Genomic DNA, 26,637 nt, shown 5'->3' with positions numbered 1-26,637 from the left:
GTGTGACGTCATAAAGCTGCGCCGCTCGCGCTCCTGTGCGTAAACAGAAGGTAGGATTGCGCTTTAAAGTGCATTCGTGTATTCTAACCGTTTAATCAAAGTTGGATTTGTACACGTTGTGGTAAATGAATTATTAAATTAATTAATTATTGACGTCGCGGCGGCGAGAGCGAACTATATAAACCAACAGGAATCACAACATAGAGACCGTTTTATAGTAATATCTGTTTTTATAAAGCATCTCACAAACACCGAATATAACACTCTGACGTGTATATGCCTTTATAAATGTGTGTGAGAGAAGCTGAAAATATCCATCCCATAATATTCTGTGTCTCCAGCGGTGAAGTGGAGCTCCATGCAGATGCGGAGGAGGCGGATCAGATGAAGGAGTTCACCCGTAACTGACAGCACATCGACGAGCTGCCGTGAGGGAATATTACTATCGTTATATGTGATTGTCCTCCTTATTTGTATTGCGCTTACGTGTTGCATGTTTGTTGCTGATGAGTGTATTATTAGAGATGGCGCGGTTCATTGAAAAAAATAATCCCGAATCGTTCGGTTCTGTTGTCACAGTTCGCGTATCAATCGGTTAATGTTTAACGGTTTTTTTTATTAATTGTATGATTTGACAGTGAAGCGAGTGCTTGGAATGGTTTCTGACGGCAATATGTGTACATTAAATCCCTGTCGTCTCACTCTTTAATGTCCGCTCTGCGCCTCTTCAACGGCTCTCAGTCAGCAGGTGTATCCGGCCGCCGTATCCTGTCTGCTCGCAAGCCGCGAGTCTCCATATATATATATATATATATATATATATATAAGTAGTATTAATAGTAATACACTTTAACATGTTAAATATGATAGCGTTGTATACTAGTATTCCACTGTATTACATAGACAGCCACAGCCATTTGAGTTCTGAGTAAGCCAAATAGGCTTAACCCACCTGCTTACTCTAGTAAACACTTTCTATATTCTATATTTTAAATATATATTTTAAACTTGCAGGCTAATTCACATATTTCACGACCTGAGTGATAATAACAGCCTAAATAAGTTTTTTTTCTTAATACTGGACAACACATGATGTTTCCATCTCTGTCTGTGACTCGGTGACGGTTATAACGAGTGCATTCTCTGTGTGTGCTTCTGTCACTGTGTTTAACCCTTTCTGTGTAAGACTGTATGGTATAGTTAATGCCACACGAACTGTACAGTGTTTAATATTGCTAGTTCATTTAAAAATAAATAGCGAAAAAGTTACACTTTTCGCTGGAGGAAACAGCTGTGCTGATGAGGAGAACGCCGAGAAAACCCGACTGCTCCTCCATGACAGGATTCAGGTGATACAAGGTTATCTATATCTAAGAACTGCAAATAAGCAGATGTTATAACAATGATAAACACACACCTCGTTCTCTCTCACGGCTGTGGTTTGCTGATCAAATGAAAAACAAAATGGAGAGGAGTCGAATTCTGCCTCCGTTTTCATATCAAATTTAAAGCGGACTGAGGCGATAATTTAGTGTACAGTTTATAAGCTAATCGCAAACGTTTTAGGCTACAGCCCCCCTAAAATAGGCCTTGCTGTATAATAAATACGCCCATGCTGTATAAGTTAGGTCAGTGAAACTGACCCTGAAGCAGTTTGTTTGTGTGTTAACATGGTTATGGCCTACCGTTTACTGTGTCCCACCATGGTTTAACATTGTTATTAGTGTAAATGCAGAAGGACTTTTAATTTTCAGTAACCCAGTTAAAGCGCTTCCGGTAAACTACGCTGTTACAAAGTCTGTTATTAAGGTCTGTTTTCTTTAATAATCAGTGATCTTCACTGCCTGATATGTGATATTAAGTCCCTGCTGGAAAATCTAGCTTAAACCAGCCTAGTGTGGTTGGCTGGTTTTAGATGGTTGACCAGCCTGGTTTTAGAGGGGTTTTGGCCATTTCCAGGCTGATCTTAGCTGGTCAGGCTGGAAAATGACCAGCTAAATCCAGCTAAAAACCCTTGGTTTAAGCTGGACATAGCTGGTTTTGGCTGGGCTCACAGCCTAGGCTGGTCAAGCTGGTTTTAACTGGTCATTTTCCAGCGTAACCAGCTAAGACCAGGCTGGAAATGGCCAAAACCCCTCTAAAACCAGGCTGGTCGACCAGCTAAACCAGCCAACCACCCTAGGCTGGTTTAAGCTGTTTTTTTTAGTGTGTGTGTGTGTGTGTTTGGGGGGGGGGGGGGGGGGGGGGGGGATTGGGGGGGTCTCAGAATAAGCAAGAAGCGCTGCATTAAATTACATTTCCCCCCTGCCATGTCTGTAAAATATGGAAAAAAGTTTTACTCCAGCATTTTTGGTGGAGTTTCTGCGCTCGCCTGCTGATCCTGACGGTGTGTGTGTGTGTGTGTGTGTGTGTGTGTGTAAACGGCTTTTCGCCTCGGTTTAACTCTGTTTAGTCTGTTTAGACTAACTCTGAAGTCTAAACAGTATCTGTATTTGAAGACTGATTGTATTTTAATTACATTACAACATCCATGCTGTAAAAGGAACTGTATAAAATTGAAAACAGCCATATTATCGGTAGAGTGAGGATTTTTTTTATGAATTATGCTTCAATTACAGGGTCTATTAACAGGGTAACGTGTCCAGTCTGAAGGAACTGATAAAGATGGAGTTTATTAAAGAGGAGAGCGAAGACGTGAAGATCATAGAAATGGTCACAATAAAATATGAAGACCCTGAGGAACAAACAGGTTAGTTTTCATTCTCAAAGCTCAACTCAACACCACACAAACACTAGTGATGCCTTCAGATGAACAGCGGAGCGGGATATATGACATGATGTGTTACATTCAGAAAGAAATGAAAACCATTTAAACAATCATCAACTTCAAGCGCAAATTTATTCATTCATTCATTTTCTTTTCGGCTTAGTCCCTTTATTAATCCGGGGTCGCCACAGCGGAATGAACCGCCAACTTATCTAGCACATGTTTTACGCAGCGGATGCCTTTCCAGCCGCAACCCATCACTGAGAAACATCAAGTGTAAATTTCCCAATATAAAGTTTTCAGTTAGCAACACCGAGGTGCTAATTATTCATAGGATTTGTCAGTAATGGGGAGGATTTCAGATTGTATTCAGAGTTTATTACAGTGGTTTTCAGTGCTTGTCCTGGAGATCCACAGCTCTGCACACATTGTAATGCATTGCTCATTCAACACACTTGATTCAGTTCATCAGCTCATTAGAAGAAGGATTCGTCTTTGTATCTGGGATCATTTTAAAAGCACAAAAGCTAAAGCAGCCTAAATGAAAACATTATTAATGAGCTCATGTGTTAATATAAATGGAGAAATTCTCCCTGGATTTATTAGGAGTGGGTGTTAGTCAAATTGTAGTATTGGTTTTATTCAGGGAAAGCCATCTGATGATATTGTTTTAAATTATAATATTGCCATTTAGAGATTTTCTTCTTATAAAGAACATTACAGTTAGTCAGAATAACCTTTTTTTTAAGTTGTTGTGATTGAAAATCTGGGTTATAATACTGTTAACAAAAATAATAATAATATTAATATTTGTCTGTTTGACTGAGCCTGCACAAAAGAAATTCAATATGCCTTTCTGTAAAATAATGTAGTATTCCATGTCCTTATTTCATTTTATTTTAATTGATTTATTGATTTAGGATATATGAATGATTTGATATTATATTATCCAATAAAAAGTTCAATAACATATATATATATATATATATATATATATATATATATATATATATATATATATATATATATATATATATATTTAAAAAAAAGCTTAGTCAAAGCCCATTTAAGGCAAGCCTACAACCGTTGGTCAAAAAAGTAATGGCTAATACTGTGGTTTGTATATTAAGTGTGTTTTGTTGGGTTTAGAGTTGGGCTGCAAGATTAATCGAAGGCCATTTCCATGTGGATTCATCAGTAAAGACGCTTCTATAATCTGCTGCTTTCAAATGAGGAATTTTGACTATTAATATTTCAACGCATTAGCATTTTAGGCAATGTTGTTTAAAGGGATGGTTCAGGCAAAAATGAAGATTCACTCAATATTTACTCTCTGTCAGGTGGACCCAAACCTTCCTGTGTGTTCAGTAGAATAAAGTAAGAAAATTGGAGAAATATAAAAACCTGTAGCCAATGAATTTTCTAATATTTGGGGTTTTCCTACTATATAAGTGGATGGTTACATCCTGTCAGTTTTCTTCAAAATATTTTTTGCATTCACCAGAAGAAAGAAACTTAAGGTTTATAACCACTTGAGAGTGAGTAAATGGTGACTAAATGTTGGTTAAATGTCTCAATAGTAGTGTAAATAACACCTTTTTTACCCTTTCAAAAACACCTTAGTCCAAAGTGAGCCGCTTGGCTTCATCTCTTTAAATGCTAATTAGCTGCTGTTCCCCGCCCTCACATCACTAACATTATTTTTGAAAGATTCGTTTCACATTACAAGACAGAAGTGTTCATTTCATCTACGAAAATAAGGGCAAAAAATGCTGTCTATAGCTTGACAGGTCTTTGCGCTAGTAACGTGATTGAAAACTACGAATGCTCTGATGCACTCAGCTAATGAAAAGGAGACGACTAAAATGTAGTCAGAAGTATAATTGTTTTTGTTTTGTTATAATCCTCTGCATTGCTCTGTTTGTTTATTAGATGTGGGGATCGGCTCGTCGGTTGTGCGTGTATTTTAAACATGGCAGTTTTTTGTTTTAATTCTGGCTTGTTGCGTAAGCGAATGACGTATCTCTGTAAACCAATAGCGTTCAGCTGCAAGTCTAGCTCCGCCTTTTGGTTCCCTTTCTCGTGTTTGGTACCCTTTCGAAAGGGTGCCGAAATAGTGGTACGGTACGGTTTGGTACGCCTTTTGACAGTGGAAACGACCATAAAAGCGTACCGAACCGAACCGTACCATACCAGTCAGTGGAAACGGGCCTAAAGAGAATGTTGTTATGCTTAAAAGAAGTTTATTCATAAACTAATTTCGAGAGGATCACATGCTTATGATTGACCACAGCTGGTCCTGCATTAGCTAATGCATGATTCGCCAATCAGACCATTCCTAACTTATTATAAATAACCCGAGTTTCATACCTGTTATCTTCGCCTTGGAGAATCCCCTCTTTCACCCCTACTCTTCCCCTTTTTCCTAGATAGTGCGACATGGCCTCCCAGTGGTTAGTACTGTTGCCTCACAACAAAAATGTTACTGGTTCAAGTCCTTACTAGGCCAGTCGATGCTTCTGTGTGGAGTTTACATGTTCTCCCCATGCTCGCATGGGGTTCCCACAGTCCAAAAACGTGTGACATAAGTGAATTGATTAATCCAAATTGGCACCATAGATGAGCTCTTAGTAAGTAGTATATCTCTCTATAGCTATCCCTATAAATCTGTCATTATCCATAAATTAGCCAGGGCAGTTCGAGACCTACCTGAGCTCAAACTCCCCTCTCGCCCTGCAAACGGAAGGGAGCCCCGGGCTCGAGGATCCTATAAGCTCAGGGATCTCTCTCAGGACAACGTCAACTCTTGAAATGCTTTCATATTGGTTGTCATGTTTGTTGTTTTGTGACTTCAAACTGTTTTGTTTTCACATTAGACCCAGTGGAGCTGAAAGAAGAACCTCAGGAACTGATTGAAATGCAAGAGAAACATCAATGTGAGACGCAACAAGTTTTAGCGACTGAAGAGCAGCCCACAGTGGCTACACAGACTTCATCACACACCAGCAAATCTCCTCAGAAAAGCAAGCCTAGCAGTCTTTTCATTTGCTGTCAGTGTGGAAAGAGTTTCACTCGAAAGCAATCCCTCGAAGGCCACATGAATCTCCACAACGGAGAGAAACCGTACTCGTGCCAACAATGTGGGAAGAGTTTCAGGCAGAAGCCAAACCTTAGGGTTCACATGAGAGTTCACACTGGGGAGAAGCCTTACACCTGCAAACAGTGCGGGAAGAGTTTCAGTCTAATCCAAGGCTATAAAATCCACATGAGATCTCACACTGGAGAGAAGCCGTACGTCTGCCAACAGTGTGGTAAAGGTTTCAGTCAAATATCCTCCTTTAACTCGCACACGAGGATTCACACCAGAGAGAAGCCGTACTCCTGCCAACTCTGTGGTAAGGACTTCAGTATAAAACAGCACCTCAATGACCACATGATAATTCACTCCGCAGAGAAGGCATTCGAATGCCAGCAATGCGGAAAGACTTTCTTTCTGAAAAGACACCTTAAAAAGCACATGATGGTTCACAGCGGAGAGAAGAACTTCACCTGTCAGCTTTGCGGAAACAGTTTCACTCAGATGTACAGCCTTAAACGACACATGAGGATTCACTCCGGAGAGAAGCCGTACTCTTGCCAACAGTGTGGAAAGCGTTTCACGCAGAACAACAGCCTCGATATCCACATCAGAACTCACACGGAGAGATCGTTCACTTGTCAAGAGTGTGGAGAAAGTTTTAACCAAAAGAGTGACCTTAATAACCACATGAAGACTCACAGCGAAGAGAAGGCGTTTCCATGCGGTCAGTGTGAAAAGAGCTTCTCGCGTAAGGACAACCTCAATCGGCACATGAGGGCTCATATAAGCGAGTGTGTTATCAGTCTGGAATGAGCTTCCATCATCGTAAAAGCAGATTTAAATCTCAACGAGGCTCCACACTGGAATGCAGAGATGCCTGTCCCTAACCTCAACCCCCACTGACATCACTTGTAGAAGAAGTGCAGCAAGGAGGAGCCCTCCCCCTTGCTGGAGCTCAGCTCTGCCCTTGTGGCTCTGCAGGAAGTACCGCTTGAAAATTGACGGTTTAATTCTGAATAGGATTTTCTGAGCATTAATCTCCTCTTTCTCTTCTTGATTGGTTGAATAAACAACTGCTGATGTTGATCTGCTATCCCTGATCTCAGAGTTCAGCTAAAGCCTAGTTCACACTACATGACTTTAAACATTGAGGGATCGCTGTGCCATACTTTTTTATTGCCTTTGGTGACGACAAGCCAATACGAAGTCCAAAATGATTGCCAACATCTTTCAGCTTCTTATCACTCCATTGAATGTCCTCCGAATGACCTTCGGTGAGAGAGATGGAAATATGCCAATGGTGCTCAACCCTGTTCCTGGAGATCCATCTTCCTGCAGATTTCAGTTGCAACTCTGACCAAACACACCTGCCTGTAATGATCAAGTGCTGTTCAGGTCCTTATTAATTGGTTCAGGTGTGATTGATCAAGTTCGGAGCTGAACTCTGTAGAAAGGTAGATCTCCAGGAACAGAGTTGATCACCCCTGAAATATGCGATTCCTCATATTATTAAAAAGTGAATATTTTACCTTGCGATCCTTAGTATCATCTCCTTGACTGGGTAATGATGTATCCTTGCGTTCATAATTTGCGGACACCCTCCACAAAGTGCAATTTTACAAAGACTGCAGATCACCTATTACTTGCTGATTTTCCCATGATCACAGCCTGATCTGTCAGCGAGCTCGTTCACTTGCAAATCTGGCATACAATTCTGCATAAGTTTTAAACTCAATTGCTGAAGGGTTTTGTTCCAACCCTAAACAGACACACCTGATCCAACTAATCAATGTGTTCAAGACTACTCCTGAACACCTTGATTAGTTGGATCAGCTGAGAGCTGCGGCCCTCCAGGAATTGAGTTTGAGACCTATGCATGAACTAGGCATTACTTGACCAAACACTTGACCTATGAAAGGATCCAGCCAATGAGTTTGAGAGCCTTTGTTAAACTCCATCTGAAAGTACACCGAAGGAGGGATATAAATGATGACTGCTCCAGGATTGGCAAATATCCTATGTGTTATGGGGATTAATAAAGTTGAATTTGTCTTTAAGTTTAGTGGTGCCCAAACTCAGTCCTGCAAAGATTAGTTCCAACCAGGGCTTAATTTGTGCCAGAACACTCCGGATATGGCACCTCTCAAATCTAATCCGGCACTTCATTTTACCTCTCCCCCTCCTCAACCGCCCTTTTCCCAAATCCGCTGTTCGCTTTCACTTTCTTCCGCGACTCCCCAACCCTTTTCACTTGCTTCTGCAACAACCCGCCCCCCCCCCCCCCCCCCCCCCCCCCCCATCCCCTTACTCTCCACTCTACACGACGCCTCTACATCCTCGGGTAACATGCCAGATCAGTTAACCCGATCTGTTCCGGGACCTCGCAACAGGTTCCAACCCCAATCAGACACAACGGGGCTATCAAGCTCTTACTAGGATTTCTAGAAATATCCATGCAGGTGTGTTGAGGCAAGTTGGAGCCAAAATCTGCAGGACACCGGCCCTCCAGGAACGAGTTTGGACACCCCTGTCCTAGATCATATGATGACTTTAGTGCCATGGTCTCAAACTCAATTCCTGAAGCTCTGCATAGTTTCGCTTTTAACCACCTCCAACTCAAACCTTCTTAATAGTCTCTAGTAGTCTTGAACACCTTGATTATTTGGATCAGCTGTGTTTGGTTAGGGTTGGAGCAAAACTGAGCTTAGCTGCGGCCCTCCAGGAATCCAGTTTGAGACCATTGCCTTAGTGTCCTCCCTCTTCAGAGTAAACCTGGAGTGATATGTGTGCCCTTGCTTTTTCTGTATGCCAAATGATTTATTTCCACAGTCTCTTCACGCGAAGAGGTCGAAGAGGTCATGAAGATCTCTCATGTGGAACTGGATGTTTGATGCTACTTGAACAGCTGTCACTAGAGGTGTATTTTACTGTATGAAAGAATTCATTACTTTAAGCTTCTGTTGTATGAAAGAAACTTTATAAGCTTTGTTAGCTGCCAGTGGAAAGATGTTTACTAAGCCATTCTGATAAGATTCCTGCTAGAGAGCAGGACAGCCTTGGAGTAGACAAGTATTCTTTGTGTATGTGTGTTCTTCATCAGTGAAGACGAGCTTAATTTGATCTCTGATCATCCTTACCACAGAAATATCCTCCTGTTACGTCTGGCCTAATCATTGGAGATATCGTTATGAATTGTATGCACACATTGAAATTTTCTAAGGTTATCCATGTTTTAACCAGTTAGGTTAGAATACCTATATGTATGACGCAGTTAATGACGTTATGTGAGAGTATAACTGTTGTTGATTTGAGACTGTAAGCAGATCGGCCTATAGACTCTGTGTGATAGTTGAAGCTGGCATCTGCTGATGAAACTGCAAACTATCCTCAGTAAACCTTCTTTGAAATTAAATCTCTGACTCAGAGTCTCCTTCATTTAACACACCGATCATTTTGAGGTTAAAGCTGTCTGGTCCCTAACAACACAGAGGTTCTGTGATTCAAATTATTGTTTGGACAGCAGGGCCCGGTTTTTCAAAAGGTTTAATCCAGAAAAATTGATCATGGATCGCAAAAAAAGGATTACTAAATCCAGATCACGAAATCCAGTTTACTGTTTGAGACAGTTTTTCAAAGCAACATCGGATTGGACCAACCTGATTCGGATAGGAACTTTTCAGGATCTGGATAACCAGTGCTCAAACAGGATGGGAAATCACAATGTAGAACTCTAGATATGTAAAGAGCATCAAGTGGAATAGCCAGTGTAAATATTCTAAAAACAAAAATATTTTCCATTGTGATGAATATATATATCAGTTAGTGACAGAATAAAATGTATTGTTTTTAGTCAATTTTGACAGCTGTTTGGGGGATTATTAATATGAGGCCAAACACTTTTACTTTGCTGTAGGCCTATACTCAAAGGCTAAATACGTTAAAGCCTACCTAATCACTGTAGCCTGATGGATGAACAAATACAATTAAAACCTTATGAATAAACAGGAGATCTTGTAAGATACTGCATCATCCACATGTAGTATTATTTGATACATTTTTAAAGTTTTCATTACATGTTGTTCATGAAATCCACGCTTAATCCACCTTTCTGATGGGATCAGTTTAATACAGTTTTTTTGGATCAAAGTGATCCAAATCCTGCAAAAAAAGGTTTGAAAAACCCAAACTAAAGGTTTGATCCAATCAAAACCAAGATTGGATTACGTGATCTAATCCAATTATGCAATCCCTTTTACTTTTGAAAAACCCATTTTCAAGATTTGATCCAATCCGTTATCCAAAATCCTAGTGGATTACTTTTGAAAAACCGGCCCAGGATATTGTGTTGACGGACCTTGACAGATTTAGACTGGATGTACCTTTCCATCATGACTACATTGAGGAAAATGTCATCTCTCCTAGGTTTAGTATCAGTCCTTGTCCATTTTTACACATTCTTTAACATCATCATTAGTGTAGATCTGAATCAGGATCAAATGACTGAGTTGAGCTTTGAGAATGAACCCCGACCTGTTTGTTGCTCAGCATCTTCATGTTTGACTCTGAACGTTTCTTCAATCTTCAGGTCTTCACTCTCCTCTTTAATAAACACCATCTTTATAATAGTGGAGCTCAGTCGCTTCAGCAGGAGTTTCTCTGTCTGTTTAAGAGGAGAGAAAAAGAAATCAAGACTAAACCTTTGTCTGTGTCTCAATCCCTTCTCTAGTGCACTAGTCATTTATGAGTCTAAACTGAATGCTCAATAACAAACTCTAAAATCTATATCTCTAAAACTAACTCTTTAATCCCTACTGAAAAAAAACAGCTTAAACCAGCCTAGGCTGGTTGGCTGGTTTTAGCTGGTTGACCAGCCTGGTTTTAGAGGGGTTTTGGCCATTCTCAGGCTGGTTTCCAGGCCTGGTCTTAGCTGTTTATTTTCCAGCCTGACTAGCTAAGACCAGGCTGGGAGCTCAGCCAAAACCAACTATGTCCATCTTAAACCAGGCTGGTCAAGCTGGTTTTAGCTGGATTAAGCTGGTCATTTTCCAGCCTGACCAGCTAAGACCAGGCTGGAAATGGCTGGAAACCAGCCTGGAAATGTCCAAAACCCCTCTAAAACCAGGCTGGTCAACCAGCTAAAACCAGCCAACCAGCCTAGGCTGGTTTAAGCAGTTTTTTTAAGTAGGGATTTTTTTATTTACAAATAATAAGATTGATTTATTGCATTACATCAAAAGAAAATTGCCAAAGAGTTGTTTTAATTGAGCCTGCGTTTCTAAAAGCTTATTTTCTAACCTTTTCCAGTGTCTAAATTGGTGTTTCCTGTTAACTGATTAATGTGGATGATATTTAATAACAGAAAATACCCTCATTATATAACTAAACTATCGGAAATGTTAGAGTTTTACTCTGTACATTCTGTGTCAATTAAACCACTTAATTATGCTTAGAAAACTACAATTGCATAGCTGGAAAGGATTTAAACATGTTTACTAACCTCCCCTGACGCAGAAACGCGACGCACACGTATGACGTCACACTGCAAAACCAAAACAAACCTGTTCAGAGTCCACTGTATTTACTTCAGAAGAATTTGAGGTTTGACTCTTGGTGAAATTTTCAACTTGCAGCGATTTAGAGGCTCTTTCTATCTACTAATGAAAGAGAAACGCTAAGCAAAACTTAAACTGATAGTGTTCACCCTATTTGAACTACTATTATAATGTAAATAGTTCCAAATGTGTTAAAATTGTTAAAATAAAAAGCTGAATTACAGTGTGTAATATTCTACGAGCTCTTGAGGTTTTAGACAACGGAGTATGAAGAGGACTTTTATTTTGACGCGGGCGTGTGACGCCATGTGCGCGCCGCGCTCGTGCATTTGTTTTGATCTGGCTGAAGCGCGTGTGCTTCAGTGTTTCAGCTTCAAATTAATATAGACCAGTTTTATAGTTTAAAATGAGCGATGTATAATGGTTTGAGTATAGCTCAGCGCTGAAATACATCCATTTACACCGCGTTCAAGTTTTATAGCGTGTCGTTTTTTTCCTCTTGGTTATATTATTCACTGTTGGGTAATCATATTTGTTTGAATTCATATTAATACACTGCCTTCTCTTTATATGTTTAACATTTAGTCAATATTGCGAGTTATTAAGTCAAATTTGCGAGTTTTTTTAATATAATGTATACATAAACATGTCTGTTTTATATTGTTTGCAGATGATTTTATTAAGATTGAGAAGTAGTGCTATGGACAGTGAACGTTAGCATCCTGATTTTACAAACTGCTAGTTTGTAGACGGTCCCTCAAAAAAGCGATGACGTCACAGCCTTCCACAGAGGTAAGCGTGTTTTTCTGCTCCTTTAAAACGCCGACTTCTACAGATAAACGTGGTGTACATTTAGCTCATAATCGACTACAACGGTAAATACTTGAATTTGGATTTTTTTTACTTGCTGATTAATAAACTTATTGAACGCGGAGGTCGGAATGTGCGAATATAACCCAACTTTCCCTCTATCTGGAGTTTTTGCCTCATGATGTCAGCGTGCTTTGTTTTTTTCTTACTGATTCGCGTAGAGGTAAAGTTGGTTTTATATTCGGATATTCAGACATTAATAATATAATTTCAGAAAATTATCCCTTACAAATTCTAAATAGGGAAATCACGCAAGCAGCCAATCACTATCAAACTACAACAGAGGTAAAGTTGGTTTTATAGTCTCACATTCATTCATATAGCAGTCTCTATACCAGGGGTCACCAAACTTGTTCCTGGAGGGCCGGTGTCCTGCAGATTTTAGCTCCAACCCTAATCAAACACACCTGAACAAGCTAATCAAGGTCTTACTAGCTATATTTGAAACACCCAGGCAGGTGTGTTGAGGTAAGTTGGAGCTAAACCCTGCAGGGACACCGACCCTCCTGGATCGAGATTGGTGACCCCTGCTCTATACTGTTTACCATGTTACTTTGAATATTCAATCGGAATTAGCATGCAAGTATGACTTGTAAACAACATTAACACTATCTAATTCACTGTGAACAATGTTGTACTTTGATAGTCATTTGCTGCTAATATAATTTCCCTATTTAGAATTTGCTAAGAATACTTTTCTGACATTATTAATGTCTGAATATCCGAATATAAAACCAACTTTTACCTCTATCAAAGTACAACATTGAATGAGAGAACCAGCATTCAGCCGAACATGTACGCCTCGGACACAGACCAAACAGAGAGTACACAATTATTTGTGTCTTTGTATAGTTTTACAGCCAACTGTGTGCTAGTTTAAAGTTCCGAGCGTGTAAAACCGACACTGTCAATCAATATTGGTGGGCAGGGGGACGGCACTCCTACGTAAAGTTGCGGTCGATCTGAAAACCGCTCCAATTGGTCCACCGTTTTTATCCCAATATGACGCTCTATACACCATTCATGCACATATGTCTGTCCAAACAGCTTGAAAGGTAGATTTTTCACCATAGGTGCCCTTTAATGTTGTTTAGAAGTCATACTTGCATGCTAATTCTGATCGAATATTCAAAGTAACATGGTAAACAATACAGACTGCTAAATGAATGAATGTGCGAATATAAAACCAACTTCACCTCTATCTGATTGGCCAACACAGCTGAGATCACACCAAACGCAGAAGATATGATTGAGATAAATGCAGGTTTTTTCATTAATGCTTGTATTAATTAACAGCGGGTCGCCCCCCTGCAATACCTTCATGGCCAAGTTTATTTGCTTAGTTTAGTTGCTTTGAAGACAGTGACAGCTACTTATGTCTGGAGCCTGATTGAGACACAGACAGAGGTTCAGTCTTGATTTCTTCTTCTTTGTGTTGATTCTTCTCCTCTTAAACAGACAGAGAAACTCCTGCTGAAGCGGCTGAGCTCCACTAGTATAAAGATGGCCTTTATTAAAGAGGAGAGTGAAGACCTGAAGATTGAGGAAGTGTTCACATTGAAAAGAGAAGATCGTGAGAAGCAAACAGGTTGGTTTTCACCCTCAAAGCTCAGCTCAGCTCAGTCATTTGATCCTTTCCAGTGACAAAAACGACATTACATTGACATTGATGTCCAAAAACGTCAAAAATGCCAGTCGACTTGATGTAAAAACCTTGACGTCCATTTGACATGCCCCGTTTCAGAAAGGAGGTTAAGTGAAAACTCACAGTATTGTGATCCTGAAATGAGAGAAACTCTGGGTTTTCCATTTTAAAATGGCAGGTTTGTCAAACTGGAGAAAGCAGAGTAAGTCAAGCCTGTTTCTGAAAGAGAGGTAACTTTAACTCAGGGTCAGTTACTGTGGTCACTTACTCTGTGAACCTAACCTGGTCAGGAGCAGGTTTATTCTCTAAACTCTGAGTTTCTGTCGGTCTCCTCCCCTTTATTTAAAGCTGAAGCAGTATTTCTCACCTTAGCCTTACGTTTCCATCCACCTATTTTAGTGTTTATTTTGGAGATCTGCATATGAAACGGTTGACAGAAAGCCAAGATGCACATAACTTTTGAAAATACGCATAAAAACATGCACATAACTGTGTAGGATAACCTTTGATTCGATAAGAAAAGATGCGCGTAAACTGCGACGTAAACACTTTTACCGAACAAATTCCAGTATGTGCATTAAAAAGGTTTGTTATCAGAGATCATATGATGATGAAAATGTGTGTGAATGGACAAACCAGCAGGCTGAGCTCACTGTAACACATCTGAAACGTTGTTTTGCTCATTCTAAATCGCCTGAACCGCATTATTATCGATATTATAGGCTGTTATTAATTACCTCCAGAGCATCTGGAGTGTGTCAAGAGCTGTTCTCCGCGTCTCATGGCTTCAAACGCCCCCACGTGGTCATTGTGTGCCGGCATTGTCCTCTGAGGTGAAAGTCATTTAATAAATAAGGAAAATATGCACGCAGCTTCTTCTACCGCAGTAAATTCAGTTTTTACTGTTGATATTTGGCGCCATCAGGATATTTGGCGTATATTTGAGATTTGCCATAATCGGGAAGTGGCGAGTTTGTTCTCTTTGACTCGTTGCTTCATTCGCACGTCTTTTATGCGTTATTCCAGTTTTGCGAATAAATTTAATTCACATTTTGGATGAAAGCAGAGCTATTGCCTACATTTCAGTCACACAAAGAACAAAGTCACGTACGAGAATGGCTTGTGCTTTTTAAATAATTAATTAGCTTAAATTCCCTGACCTTCGACAGGGACATTTAAGTAGATCAATGGCATTATTACTTGTTTTAAAAACAGTTTTTTAGTGCTGCTTACATTTCTAAATGTCATATCAACCTCCATCACTGATCAATAATAAAGGCAGACACACAAGTGCACTTTTACATCTATTAAAAACTCCATTTTAGAAACGTAATCTTAAACTGATCAGCATGTGTGTAATGGCTTATCTTTAGTGCACATCCTTATGTAGATTAGATTAGATTCAACTTTATTGTCATTACACATGTACAAGTACAAGGCAACGAAATGCATTTTCGGTCTAACCAGCAGTGCAATAGCAGCCTTTTGCAATAGCAGCACCACCTTGTGCAGTTTCTATTCCAACAACCAGAATTTTGAACCAGATTGAACCAGAATTTAAAAAGTATTTAGACCGAATCTTCTTTTATAAAGGGTTTACTGAAGAAATGCCAACAAAAATACAAAGGTACAACAGACTCTATAGCTCGGTCAAAAAACTGTGTTCCTTCATGCATCCATAACTTGAATCTGACTTAAACGTACGAACTAATGACCTCATGACGTATTAAGCTACGGTCACACCGGGCTTTGTGTGTGCGAAATTCTGTCGTGCGGTGCTGCGAAAAGGGGCGGGATTAAACAAGATGATTAGACATTAATAAAGCGAGCGATTGGTCAATGTTTTAAATTTCTGTCCAGACAGGTCGTGTTTTGATCCTCGATTGGTCTCATGCAGTCAAGTAATGCGATTTCGCAGGTCAGAGTTCACCAAGCTTGAACTTTGCACCGCAGCAACCTGCGAAACTTAACGCATGACCCTGCGTTTCCGGTCTGACGTATTCGCGTGCGTATGAATGGAAGTCTATGGGAAGAAAAGTCAAGTGTGACCGCAGCTTAACTGTCAGAAGCCAAAAATACCAACAGTTTTTAAATTGTATTAATTATTAAATTATGAATAAACTATGAATTCTTAATATATTTCAATATCTATTTTCACCATGCTTTAACCTTTTTAACTAAAATATTACCACAAATGAATTACGCATAACTGGCTCTTACAGTGTGTAAAAGTGAAAACCTTAAACTAAACATTTCCACTGAGTTAGTTGAGGTTATTAGTACCCGTAAGTAGATTCTTTTTTGCAAAGTTTGGCATTTGATACAAACAATTAAACCACACAAATACATACACACATATACACATACAAATTATACCTATAAGATTACAATTTATTCAGAGCAACAATAGATGATGGTACAAAGCTATTCCTGAACCGTTTTGTCCAGCCTGATCTCACGAGAAAACGTTAGTATTTAACGTTTTGTCAGTTTAGTGGCTAATTCATACGAGTTTAGTCGATTTTTAAAAAAGAGGCGTGGCACCTAACCCCACCCCTAAACCCAACCCTCACTGGGGAATGAGCAAATCGTACTATATTGTACGAATTAGATCATACGAATTAGCCACTCAATCAAAAAGTTACGAATTGCCGTGAGATTGCGTTGGTTTTGTCCTACTAAAAAGTATCTGAAACCTTCAATCCGAAGGGAGCAGGATAAACTCCTCAGACAGAGGATGAGAGCTAGTTACTAATGTTCTGGGAAATCCGTAACAGCTGCCTACTATACAGGGAGTCAATACACCAATCAACCTGCTAGACCACTTAACAACCTGGCTCAGTCAGACAGACCTCCAAACCATGCCACCAGAGCGAAGGATAGAATACTACTCAATAAAAGCACGATAAATAAAGAGTAAGCATATTGGGGCCAATGTGAAAACAGAAACTATGCAGTAGCCTGTAATTTAATGCAATTACATCTGAGATAACTTCAAAATTACGGCCAATTCCACCCTTTTTCAAGTGAAAAGGTGATCAACGTCACACATTACTTATTATACTTAAATATTGAAATACTTTAAATATAAGCTTACGCATTAACTTGAGCAGCTGTTTTCCCCACGCTAACTGTCTCTGTTTGACCGATGCAGTGGTGTTGCTTTATTAAATATCTGCTCATATCTGCTATAACTCCGCATGAGCACATCAAGTTCAGCTGGAGAAAGAAAAGCTGATCTCTTTATTTTTTTTTTTGGTGTTGCCATGGTGACTCGTAATATCTGCGCTCCACTGATAATGCCTTTTTATAGTCCCGGTGTGTGCGCTTAACTCTGAAGCTGCGTCCCAAATCACATACTTGCACACTATTCTATGCCATTTTGTAGTATAGTAGTGTCAGTAGTGCGTTTACACTGAAAACTCTAACAATAATAATAATAATAAGTGCTCTTTAATTACGCGGATGATGCACTTATTTAGTCGGTACAATGAAGTGTGTAATGATGGACTCTTAACGCACCTAACGACCGCAGCTTTGCTCACGTAGCGGATGGGGCGGAGCTATCGGGCGCTCATGTTGGATTACTTTATTTATTTTGGATGGCGAAAGCAAAATTCTCGAATGAGAGAGATCATAGCGCCTCCCGATGGTGAATGCGGTTATACTCACTGCAGGTATTATTTGGTAGTTTGTTCATTTATTTCACTGATTTGGAAAACGTCATCAGGGAAACGGTTTGAATTTCCACTTAGTAAAAAAACATTGCTCTATTTGGGACGACACTACATACAGATACTATGCTGTTGAGTGTGTAAGTAAAAAAAAAAACAAATACAGAGTGTATTGTTCGGAGCGTGAGTCACCTGACATTAAGCGAGTGAGTGGTGCGTGCAGCCGAAAATATTTGGATACTTAAGCTTAGGCTTCTCGACGCCGCGTTTCTGTTGCAAAGAACGAAACTGCTGCAACTAAAAGTTATGCCACCTAAATTTCCGAGCTTATAGCTACACCAAGGCTAATACGCACACACACTGGATTAACTATAGCAGCGGGCCGTTCACATATCGCGTCATTTCCACGTGCAAGTTCATTATTTCCAATATTAGAATATTAGATGCGCTCGCGCCTTTCAGATGCACCGAGTAGAAAACATCTCACGCCGTAGCGGTGAGAGTTGTGTGGCTTTCAGTGCAATGTAAACAAAAGATACCTTAGACGAATTATTACAAATTATGCATGTATAAACGAAGATGATAACCGTTAATTTAAATACTTACCAAATAGAAAGCTTAAATTTACATTAGCCGTGATTAAAACCATGAATATTCTTCAGACTATAATCATACAACCAAAATATATAATCGTTGCATCCTTAATTGTTACACAATTCAAAACATAACATATGAATGTGTCTAAATGTAGAAGAAGCCTACTTGAGCAATGCTCTGCTTCTGTTGTGCTCTGAAATACAACATTTGAATGTTTGTAAAATAAAGCCGCAGTGATGTGTAGTTTCAAAGCGCAATATATTAACATTTCAATGTAGAAAAGGCCAACGTGGGTGTCTTAAGGAGCAAAAATACATAGAACTGTGAACCAACACTGGTCTCACAGTTTGGTTACGATTATCATGCTATCGATTCGCCATGCTTATCGATCCTGCTAGGCGGTTGCAACCAGCCTAGCAACCACCTAGCAACACCTTAGCAACCGCCTAGCAACCACCTAGCAACACCTTAGCAACCGCCTAGCAACCACCTAGCAACACCTTAGCAACCACCTAGCAACCACCTAGCAACACCTTAGCAACCGCCTAGCAACCACCTAGCAACACCTTAGCAACCACCTAGCAACACCTTAGCAACCGCCTATCAACACCTTAGCAACCACCTATCAACACCTTAGCAACCACCTAGCAACATCTTAGCAACCGCCTAGCAACCACCTAGCAACACCTTAGCAACCTTGCTAGGCAGCTGCTAGGTGGTTGCTAGGCGGTTGCTAAGGTGTTGCAACCGCCTAGCAGGATCGATAAGCATGGCGAATCGATAGCATGATAATCGTAACCAAAATACATAGAACTGTGAACCTACACTGGTCTCACAGTTTGGTTACGATTATCATGCTATCGATTCGCCATGCTTATCGATCCTGCTAGGCGGTTGCAACCAGCCTAGCAACCACCTAGCAACACCTTAGCAACCGCCTAGCAACCACCTTAGCAACCGCCTAGAAACACCTTAGCAACCGCCTAGCAACCACCTAGCAACACCTTACAAACCACCTAGCAACCACCTAGCAACACCTTAGCAACCGCCTAGCAACACCTTAGCAACCACCTAGCAACACCTTAGCAACCGCCTAGCAACACCTTAGCAACCGCCTAGCAACCACCTAGCAACCGCCTAAGCAACAGCCTAGCAACCGCATAGCAACACCTTAGCAACCACCTAGCAACACCTTAGCAACCGCCTAGCAACACCTTAGCAACCGCCTAGCAACACCTTAGCAACCGCCTAGCAACACCTTAGCAACCGCCTAGCAACACCTAAGCAACCACCTTAGCAACCGCCTAGCAACCACCTAGCAACCACCTAGCAACACCTTAGCAACCGCCTAGCAACACCTTAGCAACCGCCTAGCAACCACCTAGCAACACCTTAGCAACCGCCTAGCAACACCTTAGCAACCGCCTAGCAACACCTAAGCAACCACCTTAGCAACCGCCTAGCAACCACCTAGCAACACCTTAGCAACCGCCTAGCAACACCTTAGCAACCGCCTAGCAACCACCTAGGAACCACCTAGCAACACCTTAGCAACCGCCTAGCAACCACCTAGCAACCACCTAGCAACACCTTAGCAACCGCCTAGCAACACCTTAGCAACCGCCTAGCAACCACCTAGCAACACCTTAGCAACCGCCTAGCAACCACCTTAGCAACCGCCTAGAAACACCTTAGCAACCGCCTAGCAACCACCTAGCAACACCTTAGCAACCGCCTAGCAACACCTTAGCAACCGCCTAGCAACCACCTAGCAACCGCCTAAGCAACAGCCTAGCAACCGTATAGCAACACCTTAGCAACCGCCTAGCAACACCTTAGCAACCGCCTAGCAACCACCTAGGAACCACCTAGCAACACCTTAGCAACCGCCTAGCAACCACCTAGCAACCGCCTAGCAACCACCTAGCAACACCTTAGCAACCGCCTAGCAACACCTTAGCAACACCTTAGCAACCGCCTAGCAACCACCTAGCAACACCCTAGCAACCACCTAGCAACACCTTAGCAACCGCCTAGCAACCGCCTAGCAACCACCTAGCAAACGCCTAGCAACCGTCTAGCAACCGCCTAGCAACACCTTAGCAACCGCCTAGCAACACCTTAGCAACACCTTAGCAACCACCTAGCAACCACCTTAGCAACCACCTAGCAACACCTTAGCAACCGCCTAGCAACCACATAGCAACACCTTAGCAACCACCTAGCAACACCTTAGCAACCGCCTAGCAACACCTTAGCAACCACCTAGCAACCACCTAGCAACACCTTAGCAACACCTTAGCAACCGCCTAGCAACCACCTAGCAACACCCTAGCAACCACCTAGCAACACCTTAGCAACCGCCTAGCAACCGCCTAGCAACCACCTAGCAAACGCCTAGCAACCGTCTAGCAACCGCCTAGCAACACCTTAGCAACCGCCTAGCAACACCTTAGCAACACCTTAGCAACCACCTAGCAACCACCTTAGCAACCACCTAGCAACACCTTAGCAACCGCCTAGCAACCACATAGCAACACCTTAGCAACCACCTAGCAACACCTTAGCAACCGCCTAGCAACACCTTAGCAACCACCTAGCAACCACCTAGCAACACCTTAGCAACCACCTAGCAACACCTTAGCAACCACCTTAGCAAACACCTTAGCAACCACCTAGCAACACCTTAGCAACCGCCTAGCAACCGCCTAGCAACACCTTAGCAACCACCTAGCAACACCTTAGCAACCACCTAGCAACACCTTAGCAACCACCTTAGCAACCACCTAGCAACACCTTAGCAACCACCTAGCAACACCTTAGCAACCGCCTAGCAACCACCTAGCAACCGCCTAGCAACACCTTAGCAACCACCTAGCAACCACCTAGCAACCGCCTAGCAACACCTTAGCAACCGCCTAGCAACCACCTAGCAACCTCCTAGCAACCGCCTAGCAACCACCTAGCAACACCTTAGCAACCGCCTAGCAACCACCTAGCAACCGCCTAGCAACCACCTAGCAACCACCTAGCAACACCTTAGCAACCGCCTAGCAACACCTTAGCAACTGCCTAGCAACCACCTAGCAATTGCCTAGCAACCACCTTAGCAACCGCCTAGCAACCACCTAGCAACCGCCTAGCAACCACCTAGCAACCACCTAGCAACCGCCTAGCAACCACCTAGCAACCACCTAGCAACCACCTTAGCAACCGCCTAGCAACCACCTAGCAACATCTTAGCAACCACCTAGCAACACCTTAGCAACCACCTAGCAACCGCCTTAGCAACCACCTAGCAACACCTTAGCAACCGCCTAGCAACCACCTAGCAACACCTTAGCAACCGCCTAGCAACCACCTAGCAACACCTTAGCAACCACCTAGCAACACCTTAGCAACCACCTTAGTATCCACCTAGCAACATCTTAGCAACCACCTAGCAACACCTTAGCAACCACCTAGCAACCGCCTTAGCAACCACCTAGCAACACCTTAGCAACCGCCTAGCAACCACCTAGCAACACCTTAGCAACCGCCTAGCAACCACCTAGCAACACCTTAGCAACCACCTAGCAACACCTTAGCAACCGCCTATCAACACCTTAGCAACCACCTAGCAACATCTTAGCAACCGCCTAGCAACCACCTAGCAACACCTTAGCAACCTTGCTAGGCAGCTGCTAGGTGGTTGCTAGGCGGTTGCTAAGGTGTTGCAACCGCCTAGCAGGATCGATAAGCATGGCGAATCGATAGCATGATAATCGTAACCAAAATACATAGAACTGTGAACCTACACTGGTCTCACAGTTTGGTTACGATTATCATGCTATCGATTCGGTTCAATTCGAAATCTCTGTGCATCACGGTGCATTGACGATGCTTTCCATGCACAGTTTTATATTTTCTTCACCCCAGCAATTCTTGTATTAAAATGTATAAAAGTAAGTGCCAGTGAAAGACTGATCCAGCAAACACACACGCAGTGAAATCGTGCACAGTTTCTGAGTTTTAAGTAGTTGGAGCGTTGTAAATACTCGTGCTCTCCTACCTCGCCATAGTAAGCTACGGCGACATGGCGCATATGAGATAAATGACGTCAGTACACAGTAACCAATTAGGATTATCACTGAACCGATATCGAATTGTCCGCGTCTGCATCACGGTGCACCAACAAAACAATTAATTTTGACACCCTTAAAAATACAACATGAGCTCTTCTATGCTGTTGTGTCATCACTCATATTGCAGGTCATATCTCTCCAGCCCCTCATTTGGGATGCTTTTCATGACAAACTGACGGCAAAATGGGATAATGCAAGTTTGCATACCCCTGTTTGGAGACAGACGAGTTTAAACAGTGGCTGAAGCCTGTCGCTGAAAACAACCACGTGATTTATTCTTTTAAGGTCTGCTTAACTAAGTTCTGTTGCGCCGTTGTGCTCCATTCATTTAACTACAGCTCTTTATTATAGGAACTGTTCATTAAGTTAAAGGTTTGATTCTGATTAGAACTTGAAGCGGCGACGAGGTCTTAATATTCTGAGGTCTTTATAAAGTCTTTAAAAGGTATTGAAATTTGCTTTAGGACTCCTGCATATACCCTAATTTTGACATGAAGATAGTTAATTAGATAGTTAATTGTGTTTTCTTTACACATACGAATATGCGCTCCTTTGTGTCTTGATGGAAACTTCCTGACCTAAGCATCATTTAGATCAGGGGTCACCAATCTCAGTCCTGGAGGGCCGGTGTCCCTGCAAGGATTTGGCTCCAACTTGCCTCAACACACCTGCTCGGGTGTTTCAAGTACACCTAGTAAGACCTTGATTAGCTTGTTCAGGTGTGTTTGATTAGGGTTGGAGCTAAAATCTGCAGGACACCGGCCCTCCAGGAACAAGTTTGCTGATCCCTGATTTAGACTGACTTCATTTAACTAGCATCATCATGTCTGAAATCTTATTCTTGACACCGTTCAAAATTTCAGCCATTTCTTTGCCGTTCCAAGGATCTTCTGAGGCAATTTTGGGAATAATCTGACAGGTTTGAAGATATTATGAACAAATGGTGGCTTCTGTACAGCATGTTTATATATAATGTAATATATTGAAAGTGTTAGGTTTGGGAATTAAAATGTACATCGTAAGACAAAGGGTCCAAAAGGAAAACAAAATATTAGATTGCCAATCATGGGGAAAAAAAGGAATAATACCTGTATTTGTCACATTCACCTTAGATCTGACACTTTTGAAAGAGGAGATTGAAGAGCTGAATGATGTCAAGGTAGAGAAAGATCTGGAGGAAGACTCAAAGGCTCAAAACACACCACAGGAAAATTTCAAATGCCACCATTGTGGAAAAAGGTTCACTGGGAAGCGAAACCTTACAGTTCACTCAAGAGTTCACACTGGAGAGACACGTTTCTCCTGCAAAAAGTGTGGGAAAAGCTTCAATAAGAAAGACCACCTTGAAAAGCACAAGAAAATCCACTTGGCTGTTATTTGCCCTCATTGTGGACGGCAGTTTACACAAAAGTCCATTAAATGCCACATGAGAATTCACAGCGGAGAGAGACCTTTCAGATGTGATCAATGCGGAAAGAGTTTCGTTCAGAAGAGCACTCTTGAGACACACGCGATAATCCACACTGGAGAGAAACCGTACGCCTGCTCTCACTGCGGAAACCGTTTTACTATGAAGACATCACTAGATTGCCACATGAGAATTCACACCGGAGAGAAGCCTTTCACCTGCGAGCAGTGTGGAAAGAGCTTTAGTGAACAGGGAAGCCTAAGAATCCACATGAGAGTTCACACTGGAGAGAGACCTTTCGTTTGCTATCAGTGTGGAAAGGGCTTTGTTATTAAAGGACACCTCGACAGGCACATGATCGTTCACAGTGGAGAGAAACCATACTCCTGCCCTCAGTGTGGAAAGGGTTTTAAACATAAAGCAAGAATAGGCGTCCACATGATGATTCACAGCGGAGAGAAGCCTTTCAGATGTGATCAGTGTGGAAAGAGCTACAGCATCAAAGTACATCTTGAATCCCACATGAGGGTTCACTCGAAAGACAACCGTGTAAAGTGCCATCAGTGTGGGATGAGTTTCCCAGACAGCAGTCAGCTTAAAGATCATGTCAAAACTCACATCGGACAGAAACCTTTCATGTGCCTCGAGTGTGGAAGATCTTGCACGCAAAAATCAAGCCTCAATGTTCACATGAGGAATCACGCCGCAGAGAAGCCTTTCGTCTGCAAACAGTGCGGGAAGAGTTTTTGTGCTAGAGGGGTCCTCAAAGTCCACATGAGGATTCACACTGGGGAGAAACCTTACACTTGCAAACAGTGCGGGAAGAGTTTCACATATCAGTCAGACCTGAAACGTCATTCGAGAACTCATTCTGGACTGGAAGATTAAAGCTGTGGTCACACTAGAGCAGTGGTGGGCAAACTCAGTCCTGGAGGGCCGGTGTCCTGCAGATTTCAGCTCCAACTTGCCTTGACACACCTGCAAGGATGTTTCTAGAAAGCCTAGAAAAAGGTTAATTAGCTAGCCCAGGTGTATCTGATTGGGGTTGGAACTAAACCCTAAGGACACCGGCCTTCCAGGACCGAGTTTGGACATGCCTGCACTAGAGCAAGGGTTCTCAATCTAGGTCCTACAGATTTTAGCTTCAGTCTCAATCAGACACACCTGGACTAGATAATCAAGCTCTTACTAGGCTTTCTAGAAACATCCTTGCAGGTGTGTCGAGGTAAGTTGGAGCTACAATCTGCAGGAGACCGGCCCTCCAGGATTAAGTTTGGACACCCCTGGCCTAGATCATATGATGACTTTAGTGCAATGGTCTCAAACTCAATTCCTGGAGCTCTGCACAGTTTAGCTTCAACCACCTCCAACTGAAACCTGCTTAATAGTCTCTACTAGTCTTGAACACCTTGATTATTTGGATCAGCTGTGTCTGATTTGGGTTGGAGCAAAACTGTGCAGAGCTGCAGCCCTCCAGGAATCAAGTTTGAGAACATTGCCTTAGTGTACTCCATCTTCAGAGTAAAACTGTAATAATATGTGTGCCGTTGCTTTTTCTGTATGCCAAATGATTTATTTGAGAACCCCTGCACAAGAGTTTGAGAATGCTTGATCCTGTGGGCTAGCCTGAACACCCACCAGTGAGCTACTCACACCTGCAGCTTCTCCACGATGAATGTCCATTGTTTTTTAGCCTCTGACACCTGGACTGCAGCTCCTCACAAGAAGTTTTGCCAGAGGAGAAATGGTTGTGCCCAACTGAGCCTTGTTTCTCTCAAGGTCTGTTCCTCCACTTTAGTCAATTTGTGAAGTTTGTTCCTCCACTGTCACCACTGGCTTGCTTGGTTTGGGACTTGTTGAGCTACGGATTGGATTTGCTCTTGAGTGTTTGGATTTTCAGCAGTGAAATTTAAACCACCCTTGTCAAAACCTGTCACACAAGCTTGTGTTTCAGGTCTGCCACTTTCTCGCATGCGTATGAATAGAAGTCTGTGGGGCGAAAAGTGCAGTGTGGCCACGGCTCAAGGGTCGGTATATCCCGAGCCAATGCAAGGACCAAAATGGCATTTGTGTAACTCACAGGTGTTACAGTTTAGCTTTAACTTCAATCACCCGTCACCCTTCCGTAGGAACTGTCGGACACCCTACATAATGATAAAGTCACTTACGTTACATTACAGTGTTCATGTTGTTGAAATTGAAATATTAAATGCAAAATACTTTAAAAGATTTTGTGGTGACTTTTAATTTACAATTCATGCTATAAGCAAACCTTTAACTAACGCTATTAGCTTAATAAATGCTTATCAATAGTAAAGTAGTAGTTGGGTTTTGGTTTTAAGTAGGATTAGGGATTTGGTATAAAATCAAACTCTATTAAATAACAGTTAATATTGCAGTAATAAGCAGGTAATAAGCTAGTAGTAATTATCATTAATTGTGACTTAAGCTAAAGTGTTAGCGAATGTATTTTAAACAGTCTAGAAACAAGATAAGTAGGACTTACTGGTTCCTTTAGTAAAAATTTACATCACAGTAAAGGTTTAATTCTTCATGTCTAAAGCTGCCAATGGACGAAAACAGTGCATTTTAAAATATCCAAATCATTCAGACAGTAGTTAATAGGCAGGTAATGAACCAGTAATTCACTTATTATAGATGCAGCCGCCATTTTAAAAGTGAAATCGAGGCTGCAGTGGGCGGAAACCCAGAACTATCGCCTGGAGTCACACAGGAACCTTGTGTACCTGGATGTATATCTTAGAAGTGACACAAATTTATCATTTCACTGCCTTCCGAGTGACCTGAAGGTCCATTCTGAATGGATAGTGAAAATAAAAAGGTATATCAGACCTCATTTTCAGCTAAGTTAAGAGAAATAGCACTAGCTAGCTAACGTTATCTTTCCTAAACACACGTTT

At 41.7% G+C, this 26,637-nt stretch overlaps 2 protein-coding genes across 3 annotated transcripts; both read left to right on the top strand.

Moving 5' to 3' along the window:
- Positions 1-22: 22 nt before the first annotated feature.
- zgc:171673 (gastrula zinc finger protein XlCGF8.2DB) lies at positions 23-8,125 on the top strand. The gene is made up of 4 exons (XM_056454555.1): positions 23-50; positions 342-428; positions 2,619-2,749; positions 5,644-8,125. Exons 3-4 carry the CDS (start codon positions 2,665-2,667, stop codon positions 6,657-6,659), a joined length of 1,101 nt encoding a protein of 366 aa, XP_056310530.1. The 5' UTR covers positions 23-50; positions 342-428; positions 2,619-2,664; the 3' UTR covers positions 6,660-8,125.
- Positions 8,126-11,766: 3,641 nt separating this feature from the next.
- On the top strand, positions 11,767-25,904 carry si:ch73-158p21.2 (gastrula zinc finger protein XlCGF57.1). Of its 2 annotated transcripts, XM_056454522.1 has the most exons (4): positions 11,767-11,920; positions 12,069-12,190; positions 13,727-13,856; positions 23,421-25,904. In XM_056454522.1, the coding sequence occupies exons 2-4, from the start codon at positions 12,167-12,169 to the stop codon at positions 24,602-24,604; spliced, it is 1,338 nt and encodes a 445-aa protein (XP_056310497.1). In that variant the 5' UTR covers positions 11,767-11,920; positions 12,069-12,166; the 3' UTR covers positions 24,605-25,904. The 2 variants fall into 2 exon arrangements, with proteins under 2 accessions (XP_056310497.1, XP_056310498.1); XM_056454523.1 differs by lacking the exon at positions 11,767-11,920 and having other exon boundaries at positions 12,038-12,190.
- Positions 25,905-26,637: the final 733 nt, after the last annotated feature.

Source organism: Danio aesculapii, chromosome 4, assembly GCF_903798145.1.
Source record: "Danio aesculapii chromosome 4, fDanAes4.1, whole genome shotgun sequence".
Taxonomy (NCBI): Eukaryota; Metazoa; Chordata; class Actinopteri; order Cypriniformes; family Danionidae; genus Danio; species Danio aesculapii.
This window is presented reverse-complemented; position numbering and strand designations above follow the sequence as displayed.

Excerpts from the sequence above, each read along its gene's own strand:
- zgc:171673 (XM_056454555.1), top strand. The coding sequence starts at position 2,665 with ATGGAGTTTATTAAAGAGGAGAGCGAAGACGTGAAGATCATAGAAATG. Across the intron at positions 2,750-5,643 it reads AGACCCTGAGGAACAAACAG|ACCCAGTGGAGCTGAAAGAA; the intron begins GTTAGTTTTCAT and ends TTTTCACATTAG.
- si:ch73-158p21.2 (XM_056454522.1), top strand. The coding sequence starts at position 12,167 with ATGACGTCACAGCCTTCCACAGAG. Across the intron at positions 12,191-13,726 it reads CGTCACAGCCTTCCACAGAG|ACAGAGAAACTCCTGCTGAA; the intron begins GTAAGCGTGTTT and ends CCTCTTAAACAG. Across the intron at positions 13,857-23,420 it reads AGATCGTGAGAAGCAAACAG|ATCTGACACTTTTGAAAGAG; the intron begins GTTGGTTTTCAC and ends CATTCACCTTAG.